This window comes from Macaca thibetana, chromosome 3 (assembly GCF_024542745.1).
Source record: "Macaca thibetana thibetana isolate TM-01 chromosome 3, ASM2454274v1, whole genome shotgun sequence".
Lineage (NCBI taxonomy): Eukaryota > Metazoa > Chordata > Mammalia > Primates > Cercopithecidae > Macaca > Macaca thibetana.
The window spans coordinates 7147413-7162906 of record NC_065580.1 but is presented as its reverse complement, the minus strand read 5'-3'; the positions used below and the strand labels follow the sequence as shown (position 1 = coordinate 7162906).

Genomic DNA, 15494 nt, shown 5'->3' with positions numbered 1-15494 from the left:
AAGCATACATGTTGAGACAAATGGCATAAAGTAGCACATACAGTGCCCTAACACAAGTGGTATCACTGAAGGCTAAAGTCTCTTCTAACCAACATATTCACAAGGGCCTTCTGATTCCCACAGGCCGCAATAAAGAAAAAGACCATATCGGCCAGGCGCGGTGGCTCATGCCTGCAATTTCAGCACAGCACTTTGGGAGGCTGAGGCGGGTGGGTCATGAGGTCAGAAGATTGAGACCACCCTGGCTAACATGGTGAAAACCCATCTCTATTAAAAATACAAAAACAGCCGGGTGAGGTGGCGGGCGCCTGTAGTCCCAGCTACTCAGGAGGCTGAGGCAGGAGAATGGCATGAACCCGGGAGGCACAAGTTGCAGTGAGCCAAGATTGCACCACTGCACTCCAGTCTGGGCGACAGAGCGAGACTGTGTCTCAAAAAAAAAAAAAAAAAAAAGGAAAAAAAAGGAAAAGACCATATCACCCAAACATGAGAAATTCTTCCATATATGCATACTTGTATCTAGATGACTAATCTCTGGAAAGTTATAAGAAAACCACTGGTTCTTTCCAAGGAAGGGATGGCCGAGAAAGGTAGACTAACTTAACATTGTTCACTCTTTTTAAGACCTTTGTATTTCTTATAGCTATTGCCTATTCAAAAACAAACCTGTAACAGGGAAAGAATGAAAGCTTTTCTTCAACATTTGGGACAAGGCAAGGATACCTAATCTTAACACTTATATTCAACATAGTCCTAGCCAGAACAATCACATAAGAAAAGGAAATAAAAAGCATCCAAGCAGAAAAAAAGGGGCAAAATTATCCCTGTGTGCAGATGACATGATCCTGTATGTAGAAACCCCTAAAAATTCCACAATTACTAAAATAAATGAATTCAAGTCAAGTAGCAGGATACAAAATCAATATACAAAAATCACATGCATTTCTTTATACCAATAATGATCTGAAAAAAAATCAAGAAAACATTTCCACTTAAAATAACACCAAAAAGAATAAAACACTTAGGAACAAATTTAATGAAGGAAGTAAAAGGTTTATATACTAAACATTATAAAATATTGACAAAAGAAACTGAAGACACAGAGCCGGGCGTGGTGGCTCACGCCTGTAATCCCAGCACTTTGGGAGGCCAAGGTGAGTAGATCACCTGAGATCAGGAGTTCAAGAGCAGCCTGGCCACATGGCGAAACCCTGTCTCTACTGACAATACAAAAATTGGCCAGGTGTGGTGGCAGGCACCTGTAATCCCAGCTACTTGGGGGGCTGAGGCAGCAGAACTGCTTGAGCCCAGGAGGAGGTGGAGGTTGCAGTGAGCTGAGATCGCGCCACTGCACTCCTGCCTGGGCAACAGAGCGTGACTGTGTCTCAAAAAAAAGAAAAAAACTGAAGACACAAATAAATATAAAGATATCCCCATGTTTGTGGACTGGAATAATATTGTTAAAATGTCCATACCATCCAAAGTGATCTACAGCTTCAATGCAAATTTCCAAAGGCATTTTTCACAAAAATAAAAAACACAAATTTGTATTAAATCATAAAAGACCCTGAATAGCCAAAAGAATCTTGAGAAAGAAAAAGTAGAAGGTATCACACTACCTGATTTCAAGTTATATTACAAAGTGATAGTTATCAAGACAGTATGGTACTGGCATAAAAACAGACACATGGATCAATGGAACCGAATACAGAGCCCAGAAATAAACCCAAGCATATATTACAAGCTAATTTTTGACAAGTCCAATAAGATACAACAGGGAAAAGACGGTCTCCTCAGTAAGTAGTGGTAAGAAAACTAGATATCTATATGCAAAAGAATGAAACTGGACCTGATGCCTATCTTACACATCATACACAAAAAGCAACTCGAAATGGATTAAATACCTAAGACTTGAAGTCATAAAGCTCCTACAAGGAAATATAGGAGAAAAACTCCTTGATATCCTCCTTGACAATGATTTTTTGGATATCACACCAAAAGTTCAGGCAGCAAAAGCAAAAACAAGCAAGTGGGACTACATCAAGCAAATAAGCTTCTGTATAGCAAAAACAAAAACAGGGTAAAAAGGTAGCACAGAGATTAGGGGAAAATATTGGCAAACCACACATCTGATAAGGTGTTAAAATCCAAAACATATGAGGAACTCACACAACTCAGCAAAAAACCCCCAAATAACTGGATTTTAAAATAAACAAGGGACCTGAATAGCCATTTTTCCAAAGTCACACAAATGGTCAAATGGTGTATGAAAAGATGCTCAACACCATAATCATCAGGAAAATGAAAATTAAAACCACAATAGATATTATCTCATGTCTCTTAGAATGACTATCATCAAAAAGGCAAAGACAAAAGTGTTGGTAAGGATGTGTAGAAAACGAAACCTTTGTACACGGTTGATAGGAATGTAAATTAGTATAGCCATTATTGAAAACAGTATAGAGGTTCCTTTAAAAAAATGTAACTACCATAAGATGCAGCAATGCCTCTGTTGGGCATATATTCAAAGGTAAAAAATCAGCACCCGAGAGAGACATCTGCACTCCCACATTCATGGCAGCATTACTTACAATAGCCAAGATATGGAAACAAACTAAGTGTCCTAATGGACAATTTACTTATCCATTCAAGGACAGATGAATGGACGAAGAAATTGTGATGTGTGTATGTACATATATAAGTCCTCCCTTAATGTCATCAATAGGTTCTTGGGAACTGAAATGTTAAGCTAAATGAACATTCAGCATGTTCTCAAGTAACACTGTTTCCTTCAATCTAATTTTGGTATAATGCAATGAAAAAAAAATCGGTTTTGTCATACTTTTTTTCCACCTCTTAACCACAGTTTCTAAGAACTTACTGATGACAATGAGGACTTAACTATACAATGGAATAGTTGGCCTTAAGAAAGGAGATACTGCCATTTGTGACAACATGGATGAACCTGGAGGAAGCTATGCTAAGTAAATTAAGCTAGACACAGAAAAATACTGTATGATCTCACTTAATAAGCAGAATGGGAGGCGGGGGGTGAGAAGCTGTATATATAGAGAGCAGAATGGTGGTTATCAAGGGTCTGGGGAGGGGATGGTTGGGATGGGAAGAAGTAGGTCAGAGGGTACCAATCTGCAGTTAGGTAAAATGAATAATTCTAGAGATCAAATTAATACACAACATGAGAACCATAGTTAATAATACTGTGTATCGAAAATTTGCTGAAAGAGATTTTACATGCACACACACACGCACACGCACACACATGCACGCGCACACACACACACACACACACAGAGTAACTACGAAAGACGAAGGATACAGACATCTGTCTGACTATAGTAATCATTTCACTATGTATACAAAGCATGTTGTATACCTCAGATATGTAAAATAAAAATAAATAAAAAAACAAAACAAAACAAAACCCGTATCCTACCTGCAAAAATAGTTTCAAATGCATTATGTCTTTGGATTTAGCAAGCAATTCACCTTTGCAGGCCCACCTACATACAACATTATAAATATACCAGGTGATTCATTGTATTATTCACAGTAAAAGATTGAAAGAAACCCAAAGGTCTCTCAACAGGGGAAAGAACTGGTAAATTAAGTTGCTTATATTTCCATATAAAGGAATATTTGCAGCCATAAAAAAATGAAGGACAGTAAAAAGTAGCAAGACAAGAGGAACAAAAAACATATATATACACACATTTCCTTGTACATGCATAAAACCCATCCGGAAGGTTACAGAAGAAACCTCCGAGGTTTCTGGAGATGTAAACTGGGGGCATGAAGGCAGGGGAAAGGGAGAGACTTCACTGTTTACCTTTTCATTCTTTTCCAATTTTAAATCATTTGAATGTATAACTTGTCTAGAAATCAAATTTTAACAGTTGAGGGAATTAACACTACAGAAAGTAACAAACTTCAAGAAAGCAGCCACCTTCACCAGGTGGATAGTTTACCGCACTCTTCCCACTCTACAGTAGTTACTGAATGCCAGTCTCCTCCCTCCACTCAGTCTGCCCCACCTGCTGGCCTGCTACAGCCTTGGTGCAGTCCTATTCCCGCACCTCCAAACACGTCCATACATTGTGATGGTCTCTCTGGGGCCACTGATTGAGAGGAAATGTGCTGTGTTTCCATTCTTGAGACAGAGTGTTTTTATTTTCTTGAGGTTTGGGATTTTTTTCTTGCAATAACAGGGTTTCTAGATCCCAGTAGGTGAGAAAGTATGCTTTTATTGCATAAGGAATTTGTTTCCGATATATCAAAGTGATGATGTATGACTTTTCTTAAAGAAGTGGTTATTAGAAGAGTTAAAAATCAATGGAAACAAAAAGTCATAGGTATTGTTCCAATACTCCAGGAACATCACAGTTTGGATCCTGCAGAGGTGTGTAAAATAATGTGTAATATTACATTCTGACAACCTCAAATTGAAAAATGCACAGCTGAAGATCACTTATAGTCAATACTACTTTTCAAACTTTAAGTTCATCAAGTCTCTCCCTAATGTATTGTACTTTTTAATAAAGGAAACTGTCAGATACGCTATAATACAGAGGAAAACGTTTATATACTCTTTCATTATAATTTTTCCACAACTTCCAAAATGAAGAAAAAGACATGGAAACATTAAGTTTGGAGAATAATTGTGGCAGGCAATTCCCCCATCCTAAAAGTTCAATTACCCAAACACAGGCATGATTTCTTACTAACTGAAAAGGAACTGAATTCACATATAAAGACAAGCGTGGGATTCTGTTGAGTTCTGCTGGACACAGAACACAACTGCCGAAGCACTGGTTGAGCACTTGTATTCTAATAGCTCACGGTTACTGAGCACTCTACGTGTGGGAAGAGCCAGTGCCGGGTGCCTGGCACGCATCCTTGCACCTCATCAGCACAACTATCCTGTGGGCTCATCCTGGTTCACCTATTTTATAAATGAGAACACTAGCACTAGAGAAGTTAAAAAATTTGCCTAAAAACATCCAGAGTAGGTTTCAACATTGCCCACTACTTTATAATGCTTTCCCAAGAGCACTGAGACATTATCAAAACACGTTAGTGAAACAGTCTAAAACATCACAAATTTTAGGTTTAATACAAAATGCCCAGAAAAGGGCAGCGTTATTAGAAATCTCAGCATAATGTAATAATAAGAACTTATGATGATTGTATCCTTTTCCTATTTTTTCTCCTGTACAGGCATATTAAATACCATAAAACTTATTTTAGGGGTGTGTATGTGCAGTTTCAAGATAATAATCTAAAACATTTTTAATATGACGAAGTATGGCAATACTAAATTTTTTTTTTTTTTTGAGACGGAGTCTCGCTGTGTCGCCCAGGCTGGAGTGCAGTGGCGCGATCACGGCTCACTGCAAGCTCCGCCTTCCGGGTTCACGTCATTCTCCTGCCTCAGCCTCCCCAGTAGATGGGACTACAGGCGCCACCACCGCGCCCGGCTTTTTTGTATTTTTAGTAGAGACGGGGTTTCACCCTGTTAGCCAGGATGGTCTCGATCTCCTGACCTTGTGATCCGCCCGCCTCGGCCTCCCAGAGTGCTGGGATTACAGGCGTGAGCCACCGCGCCCAGCAGCAATACTAAATTTTTAAAAGGGATTTTTATTTAGCCAACAGCAGAAAGCAAAAATGTTGTCCAAGTAACATGCATTTATTTTATCCCTAGGAATGTACACTTCCTTCCACAAAGCATGTGAGATCCTGGCATGTAAATGAACATGACAGACTAGTCATGAAAATAGTGTATATTCAATTCCTTAAATTCTAAAATTGTCTTAGCATTTAACATCCAACACACTAAACAATCTTTTTTCATATTCAAAAAAATAAGGACAAATTCAGTAAATTCAGATGGGCTATTTTATCACGTAAAGTTAAAAAAAGTAAGGGTAATTTTTCAACTGATTTTCTTTTACCCTGATACAAGTCAATGAGAAAGTATGAAATTGAAACATATCACCATTTCTCAGTGCTTACAAATGGTAGTCACAAGGAAAAGCTTCCAAGGTCTTTTGTGTTGTTTTTAAAAGATATTATAATCTCATAATTTGGGAAACAATGTGTACTATTATCAAGAAACCTTTCGTATTTTGTGAAATGGAGCACTTCCCTAATTTAAGAGACTATGGAAACCTTTTTCAGACATTTTTTTAACATCCTCAGAAATGGAAATTCTTGTTAATGCTGATCTGATCAATTCCTCCTAAGTTTATGGACTATCTCTTCACAAACTACAAGCCCCCAAATCAAATTATCTGTTCAATGGTATCTGAAATCAGTTATATACAAGCATCAGAAAGCTTTTCTCCCAGCAACATAGACCCAAAACACACTACTACAAAACAAAAATTATCAAGAACATACAAAAGACATATCTTTTTTTTTTTTTTTTTTTTGAGATGGAGTCTCACTCTGTTGCCAGGCTGGAGTGCAGTGGCTCAATCTCAGCTCACTGCAACCTCTGCCTCCTGGGTTCGAGCAATTCTCTGCCTCCCGAGTAGCTGGGATTACAGGCACGTGCCACCATGCCCAGCTAATTTTTGTATTTTTAGTAGAGACAGGGTTTCACCATGTTGGCCAGGATGGTCTTGATCTCCTGACCTCAGGTGATCCACCCACCCTGGTCTCCCAAAGTGCTGAGATTACAGGCACAAGCCATCGAGCCCGGCCACAAAAGACATACCTTTTCAGAGCCACAATTACCTCTCACCTGGACCACTGTTCCTCACTGATCTACCTGCCATAACTCTTGCGCCTAATCATCTATTTATATCATAGGAGAGTGTCCCTCTTAAAATATAAATAAGATCATGGTGTTCTTCTTTTCAGAAACATTCAATGGCCTCCCATTCCATTGCTATTAAGCACAAACTACTGACACATCACTTTATGGTTGTGTTGAGATATACTGAACTGCCCTTCTTGTCTGTCCATCTCTAATCTTCTCACCTTCTGACTGTCTGCTCTGCTCACTCTCTTGGTCTCCACAACATTCTTCAAATAAACTCAGCACACTCTCACCCAGAGCCTTTACACTGGCTTCCTCACTGTCTGGGATGCTCTTCTCTCAGGTAATCAAGTGGCTCACTCACTCACCTCTTTAAAATCTGTGTTCAAATACTGCTTTCCATTCATATGGACCCTAAACACCCATCTGTACTTCCAATTCCTTTTTTTTTTTTTTTTTTTTTTTGGAGATGGAGTCTTGCTCTGTCACTCATGCTGGAGAGCAGTGGTGCAGTCTCAGCTTACTATAACCTCCACCTCCCAGGTTCAAGCAATTCTCCTGCCTTGGCCTCCCGAGTAGCTGGCATTACAAGTGCATGGCACTGAGCCCAGCTAATTTTTGTATTGTTAGCAGAGATGAAGTTTCACCATGTTGGCCAGTCTGGTCTCGAACTCCTGACCTCAAGTGATCTACCTACCTTGGCCTCCCTAAGTGTTGGGATTACAGGCGTGAGCCACTGTGCCCAGCCAGCCAATTCCTCTTAATCAAACTTTATTTTTACCATGGGACTTGCCAAACATGTTATAATTAACTGATTTTTTTTTAAGAGTTGGGTTACCTAACATTAAAATATAAACTCTCTGCAGAGAATTCTACCCGCTTTGTACACTGATACGATTTCCAACATCTGACATATAGTAGGTATTCAATAAATTCTATTGTCTCAAAGCCAGCTGCAGTGGCACATGCCTGTAGCACCTGCTACTTGAGAGGCTGAGGCAGGAGGATCACTTGAGCCCAGGAGTTGGAAACCAGCCTGGGCAACATAACAAGACACAGCCCCTTAAAAAAAAAAAAAAAAAAAAACCTATGAAATAAAATATAATGGAACAGAAATAATTATCACTTCATTTCTAAATCAGTTGAAAATAAATATCCGCCCCAAAAATGAGCAAACCTATAGTAATCCTCTTTAGGATATAACTCATATTGGATTTTAAATTACTATTAAAATATTTTGCTATCTCAAGAATTTAGCAGGCTGAGCAGACCAGATGGCTCGAGCCCAGGAGAGTTCAAGACCAGTCTGGGCAACACAGCAAAACCCCATCTCTACAAAAAAAAAATACAAAAATTAGCCGGGCGTGGTGGCCCACATCCATGGTCCCAGCTACTCAGGAGGCTGAGGTAGGAGGGACACTTGAGCCCAGGAGGCAGATGTTATAGTGAGCCAAGATCGTGCCACTGCACTCCAACCTGGGCAACAGAGCGAGACCCTGTCTCCCCACGAAAAAAAAAAAAAAAAAAATTCAGCTAGAAAAATGTTACATTTACATCGATCAAGAAAATGTTTATAAACCAATAGTTTATGATGCACACTGGTGAATATGAAGTTATACCTGAAGTAATATCAAATGACAGCTTTTCCATTTCTTGAATGTATGCATCAAGTTCTACATTAACTTAAACATGGTATTATCCAAGCTCACAGTATCTGAGAAGGTTTATGTTATCTAGCAACCTAAAGTCAAGCCCTCTGTATTTCCCCACCTGTGATCTTCAAAGATACGGTGCTCCTTGAGATTTCTGAAAGGTAGGTCTGTTCTAAAATGTGTGAAAGGAAGAGAACCTGAAAAGGCAAGGTCTAAGAAGATCACTCATTTGGAAATGGCAAGGGTCACATCAGGGGTTATCTAAGTTAGTGTGATTTACCCTTTGGTAAATCATACACATATTTCAAAAGTTACTTTATATGCTTTAATTCTTGCACACATATTTCATGGAAAATAAATTAGTATTACCTCGACTATCATCCATTTCACCATCCCTTGAATGCTCTGATTGGATGTCTGGAGGGGTCTGAAGGACGGCCACGCTATTCTGATTTATAATCTTCAATTTCAATTTTGGTTTTGACCGTTTTCTTCTTGGAACTGTAACTGTGAGGCTCTGTAACTGAGTCATCCCTGATTCAGTCAAACACACACCATCCTGGGTATAAGTCTTGGGTGGGTCTAAAATTACAAAATCCCAAGAATACAAATTTAAACTTTCATTTTAAATTTGACTGATTACTGTTCCAAAATACCCATGTCAAGGGAATGTGACCGTAGTTCTAGAAAGCAATTACGTATCTATGAAATGCATGAATAATTAACTTCATGATACCCAATAAAAACTAGGAACAATAGGTCAAACTTTCTGGGATTATAGGCAAAAAGGCTGCATGTTTTTAAAAAATGGTCTTCCTGGGCCGGGTGCGGGGGCTCACACCTGTAATCCCAGCACTTTGGGAGGCCGAGGCGGCAGGCGGATCACGAGGTCAGGAGATCGAGACCATCCTGGATAACACAGTGAAACCCTGTCTCTTCTAAAAATACAAAACATTAGCCAGGTGTGGTGGCATGCACCTGTAATCCCAGCTACTTGGGAGGCTGAGGCAGGAGAATCACTTGAACCTGGGAGGTGGAGGTTACAGTGAGCCGAGATCATGCCACTGCACTCCAGCCTGGGTGACAGGGCGAGACTCTGACTCCAAAAAAAAAAAAAAGTCTTCCTGCCATTTCTATTTTCATGTCCCAATAAAAAGAGTTAGAAGCACTGCAACTAAACGCAATGCTCAGCTAATCCACTATGAGCTTTTTCCTAGAAAAGATCAAAAGATAGGGATCTATTTACATAAGAGAAGAGAGAATACTCCAGAAGTTCATCTGGAAAAATCAGAGTACCAACATAATTACTAATAGGGAGAGGTGATAAATAAGTACAAATCCTGCAGATTTAATTTTAAATGTACAAAACTGTTGTTCCTTAGAACAACTCCTGTACTATCCAAATGTTTTTGTATCAGGTGCTATTAAATACAAGTATTCAAAAGAATGATTGTTTAATAAGAATATCATATTAATCACCATACTAAGTTTATTATTTTAAAAATTAAGACATTGAATTAATTCTAAAACAAATCTGTTTGCTAACTAGGCCATATTTTCTGCTAACTGATAATTAAGCACAGTAATATATCAATGAATCCAAAGCAAGTATGGCATTAATGGTTATTCTAAGAGCTGTTATTTTTGTTGCCAACTTGCTGAAATTTATAGGAGTACTGCCCCAGTAAAGCTGGACGACATTTTATGTATCATTGTGGAAATGATTACCAACATGAGGGAATTTGGATAGAACACCCATATGATTGAAGCAGGTTTGACGAGTGGTAAGCCAATTATGTAAAAATTAAGCAAAGTAAATTAATTAAATTACGTAAAGCATTTCAAATTTTACCTAGCTCTTTTACTTTTGTGACAATTTGTGCTACAAGTGAAGATTCACAGCAGTCTGAGGAAGGCACTGAAACGAAAAAAAAAAATCCAGGTAATTCTTTTCAGAAAAAGTAAAGTGTATTTAAATACTTATATATGATTAAAATTTGTTTCTATACTCATTTTATTAAAATAAATGTTTGAACACTAAAGTTAAAAGTGGTTTTTAAAGCAACAACAAAACAAGAAGTGGTGAAGGAAATACTCAAGTCATGGAGGAAAACCTGGCTAAGAAAGAATCAATATATTGGATTTTGACATATTGTCAATAACTACAAGATCATGTTCCCTGGAAGCAAAATTATAGTTTACATCTAAAGTATATGCTTTTTATTGTTTCATGTCAATTGTTTTATTAAAAGTTGTGATAAGTCATGTGTAACCAAAAGTAATATTTTTTGTAAAATACTTGTCAAAGTAAGTTTCACAAAGACAAAATAGAGTATAGCTAAGCTAATTCATTGGTTATGGACAGTAAGGTGCAAGTGAGTGGTACAACAGTGCAGACTCACAGTTTAAATTATTCTCTTACCATTAGACGCAGGCATATAGGGTCTGCACATGCTACAATCAAAACCAATGTCTGCTACATTTTCCACTTCTTCCTCAGTATTTAAGTTTTGACAAACTGCATGCATCCATCTAAAAAGACCATATTTGTACATGTTTTTTAAAAAATGGAATATACTGAGAACTGCTACCTTTTAAAACCTGTAACACTGACAGTCTTCAAACTTAAAAGCCCTAAGCCTCACATGCTCCTCCTACCTTGCCCTTTTCTCCTAACTATCCCTATTAACAGAAAACTTTCATAGCGCTAAGAAAGAAATAAAAGGAGTAAGAACAACTATTAGAGAGGAAGCAAAGCACATTACATAAGGAAGCCAATTATTTTATCATCATATATTAAATATTTCAAAGACAGCAAGGAAGCTAGTTAGAGCAAACAGGAAGGTATTCAGAAATATTGCAAATGGCAGTGCTAGCATATATGTGCTCCATGCAATGCATCTAATTTGAAGTAGATATATCTCATGTAAAGCAATGTTGAATGGTAATTGGGAAATAAAGTAAAAAGTTGTCTGGCATTGGAACAAAGAATTAGTAGGCAGAGTCCCAAGAATACTGTACTACTGATGAAATAATACTATTAATAATAATATATGTTCACTGCTTAACTTCTAAAAGAGTACAACAATATACTAATGAAAGCAACGAAATATTCTTGATTTTGAAATTCCACATAATTACGTAGGGCAGGCAGAAGGTGGTATCTAATATCTAGATATCTAGTATTTAGAGCTTTAAGAAAAAGTGGTTTAAGGAGAACAGAATGTGTTAGATATTCTTCATAATTTATTAAAAGATTCAGAAACCTTCCATAAGAAATGGCATAGATGAAGGCAATAATTCTCCATCTAATTTCAAGGGATTTCTAAACCCTCAAAAAGGCCTAAATTAAAAATCTTTAGTCTTGGCCAGAAGCAGTGGCTCACGCCTGTAATCACAACACTTTGGGAGGCCGAGGTGGGTGGATCACAAGGTCAAAAGATCAAGACCATCCTGGCCAACATGGTGAAACCCCATCTCTACTAAAAATACAAAAATTAGCTGGGTGTGGTGGCACGCGCCTGTAGTCCCAGCTACTTGGGAGGCTGAGGCAGAAGAATCGCTTGAACCCAGAAGGCGGAGGCTGCAGTAAGCCGAGATCGTGCCACTGCACTCCAGTCTGGCGACAGAGCGAGACTCGGTCTCTAAATTAAAAAAAAAAAAAAAAACCAAAAAAAAAACTTTAGTCTGGAATTGAGAATTCAAAACAGGAAATCACTTCTGTAAGTTTCTAGGTGACTAAAAATCTACAAAGCAAAAAGTTCTGTACCTAAAACTTATGATAAAGGAAAAGCTATTTTCCATTTTCTTTTTGCTACATTTCAAAGAGAAAAGCTTTAAAAAGATGAAAAAATAGCACAATACCTATCACATTGTCTACATTGCAGAATAAGATCTTCTTCTCTATAGTTTCGATAGCAGACTGGACAGGAAGATAAGCTTGCACAAGGAGCGCACTGTGTGTAATTGTTCTGCCATTCACATCTTAGACCTGCAGATGTTGCTCCACAGTGTCTGCACCAAACACACCTGAAATCCAAATCCCCCCGAAAAGTCTCAATTTTATTTTCTTATTCAGTTACTGTAATTCAGGAAGCTACATACGAACATAATGGGGGAATGATTTAATGTGTATGTGAAAATTTTTCTGATTAGTGATATCTATCATAGCATACGTGTATTATTCAATTAAATAGATGTGGCTAATTTTTAAAAACTAAAGTGGTATGAGAAAGTTCTGAACTTGAAAGACTAGCAAGGCAAACAAATCCTAGAGTACCATTTGCACTTCCAGCCTCCTTTGGGAACTGTCTGCAATGGAGGGTCTAGGCAGTAGGTGTGATAACTTATGTCACAATCATCACACAGCAGGAGTCTTCCTGGGTCAGTTGCCTTCCCACAGGCCTCACACACAGTGCACTCAAGACACCTCCAACCTTTGCTAAGAACCACTTTAGTGATCTGTAAAAGAAACAACCAATCCATGTGATTTATGCATTAACCTAACATAATCAAATATACTATATAAATTAGTATGGTGCTTATGTACCTAGAAGCAGAAAAGAGGCAATCAACTAACATTTATTGAGCACCTACGGAGGCCCAATATTGGGTTGGGCATGTTCATATGCACTTTTAGGAGCCTACTGAGCAGAATAATAGAAAGTAGCATATATTTTAATGCCTTTTTAAAGTCCACATAATTACCTTATGCTGTACATTTAACGTCCACTATATTTATAGATATAGTGACCACATTTTAAAGAAATCAAGTAAGTTTCCCTATTACTGATACATAATTTGAAAATACATCAACAAAATCTCCATCTACGTTTCCATGCTTAAAATCAATAGAAAAAATACCAAAAAAAAATAATAATGTAAAACATGAGTTCTTAGGGACATTTTATTATCTTAGAGGATTTCTATTTAGACTATGAAGCTAGGAATTCCGAAGTTCACATTCACTCCTCTGTTTATTCTTCTCTCTCTCAAGGGTGTTAGTAGAATATTTGGGAATCTCCAAATCCCTAATCAACTCCTGAAGGAAGTCACACCATGTAATATTAAGATTGTGGAACTTCTTAAAGATCTCAAGAGACTAGGGTGTACAGATAGAACCAACCAAGTGCCCACATGATAATGACACAGCAGGTAATGAGGGTGGAGAATAAAAATTCAGATCATGAGGTACATGAAAGCCTAAAAGATACCAGAGAAGAAAACAAAAGAGTTAAATTCAGAGGAACACCTATCAGAATGGCACCAAACTTCCCAAATCCAGATGCATAAGTTTCCAATTCTACAAGAAAACACTTTTCAAAGTACAATTCTCAACCTAGCTACACAAGCAACTGTGTGTGAAGACAGAATACGTTGTAGACACAGGAAGACTCAAAATTCAGCTCCCTCATTCTCCTTCTAATAAAGTTACTGAGAGATATGTGGAACAGAATGAGGATAAAGAAAAGGAAGATTTGGGATCTATAAATCAACAGATCCAACAAAAGACATCAGGCCAGGAAAGTTTAAGGATGAGAACAACACACCTAGAAGCTACTGGCATGTTTCAGAGCAGGAGAAGGGAATGTCCAGGAGGAGGGTAGGACTCTTCCCAGAAAAAAACGGTACTTTAAAAAATAATCTTATATGATAGTTGTATAGTAGGCAAAAACAAAGAACAAATGGAGAGTCACTATTACTTTCTTGTTATTAAAAACTCCATGAAAGACAAAAGAAACTCATAGTACACTATTTAGATCTGCAGTGAACATTCACTGAGTCAAAATCAACACCTTATTAATTGAACTAAACATAGTAATACAACTATATTGGGAGAAGGAAGGAGGTGTATTTTAAGACCTAAATCAGAATTGATTAATTCATAGCAGAAAGTCGACAAAATCTAGCACTGATAAAGCAGTAAACCAGTTTATCATTTAGAGCTATAGCACTAACTACAAGAAAAAAGACCTGAAAAGATGAAAAGTGATTGCCTCAGACATGGAGGTAAAGTAATACAAGGGTTGGTTGTTCATTACAAGGCTTTTTTTTTTTTTTTTTTTTTTTTTTTTTTTTTTTTTTTGAGACAGTCCTGCTTTGTTGCCTGGGCTGGAATGCAGTGGTGTGATCTCAGCTCACTGCAACCTCTGCCTCCCATGTTCAAATAATTCTCCTGGCTCAGCCTCCTGAGTAGCTGGGACTACAGGAATGAGCCACCACACCCAGCTAATTTTTGTATTTTTAGTAGAGACAGAGTTTTACTATGTTGGCCAGGCTGGCTCGAACTCCTGACCTCAAGTGATCCACCTGCCTCGGCCTCCCAAAGTGCTGGGATTACAGGTGTGAGGCAACACGCCCGGCCCATTACAAAGCTTTTCATGTCATTTGGTTTTTAAACATGTATATTTATTAATTTGATTAGCTTATATGATTTTTAAGAACTTGTCTTAGATTACCAAGTTAATATATTATTTGCCCACATGAAGGAAATGGCCTAGGAGTAAGATCAGGGTGGCTTAGAGCAGTAGCCAGCAAACATTTCCAATAAAGGGCCAGAGAGTAAATAGAAAGTTCTGAGGGCCATATGACCTGTTGCAACTTTATAAAAACCCTGCCAGTGTAAGGCAAAACCCACTACAAATATATGTAAACAAAAGAACATGGCCATATTTCAATAAAAGTTTATTTGCAAACAAAGGAAATGGGTCAGATTTAGTCTATGGGCCAGTCTGCCTAACCCTGGCTTCAATGATGATCTGAAGATAAAGTGGCAGACAGATCTGAGGTGTTTAGTGGCAGAATTTTTAAAATATTTATTTTCATTCCTCCTAAGTTTTCTTCACAGATACCTGTGGCCCCTTTTACAACCAAACTCTCCAACTTTCTCAGTTTATATTCACTCTTCAACATACTACACTATGGTCTCTACGCCCACATCCACTCAAAACTGCTTAAGCCAGGCTCGTCAAGACCTTCTTATTCTCAAATCTAATGGAAACATTAGTGTTTGTGTTTCTTGATTGCTAGTACTTCAACACTTGAACAATTTCTCCCTCTGT

General features: G+C 37.9%; 1 protein-coding gene across 27 annotated transcripts in view; it reads right to left on the bottom strand.

Moving 5' to 3' along the window:
• KMT2C (lysine methyltransferase 2C) overlaps nt 1-15494 on the bottom strand; it is a 302450-nt gene that overhangs the window by 83881 nt on the left and 203075 nt on the right. For all 27 annotated transcript variants that reach the window (XR_007724532.1, XR_007724542.1, XR_007724544.1 and 24 more), the window contains exons 19-23: nt 12713-12894; nt 12298-12462; nt 10856-10965; nt 10286-10351; nt 8803-9015 (exon numbers count right to left, since the gene is read on the bottom strand). Coding sequence is in view for 1 of the 27 variants with exons in the window: in XM_050785764.1 (XP_050641721.1) it covers nt 8803-9015; nt 10286-10351; nt 10856-10965; nt 12298-12462; nt 12713-12894 (736 nt within the window). In the remaining 26 variants the exon portion in view is untranslated. The remainder of the gene's footprint in view (nt 1-8802; nt 9016-10285; nt 10352-10855; nt 10966-12297; nt 12463-12712; nt 12895-15494) is intronic.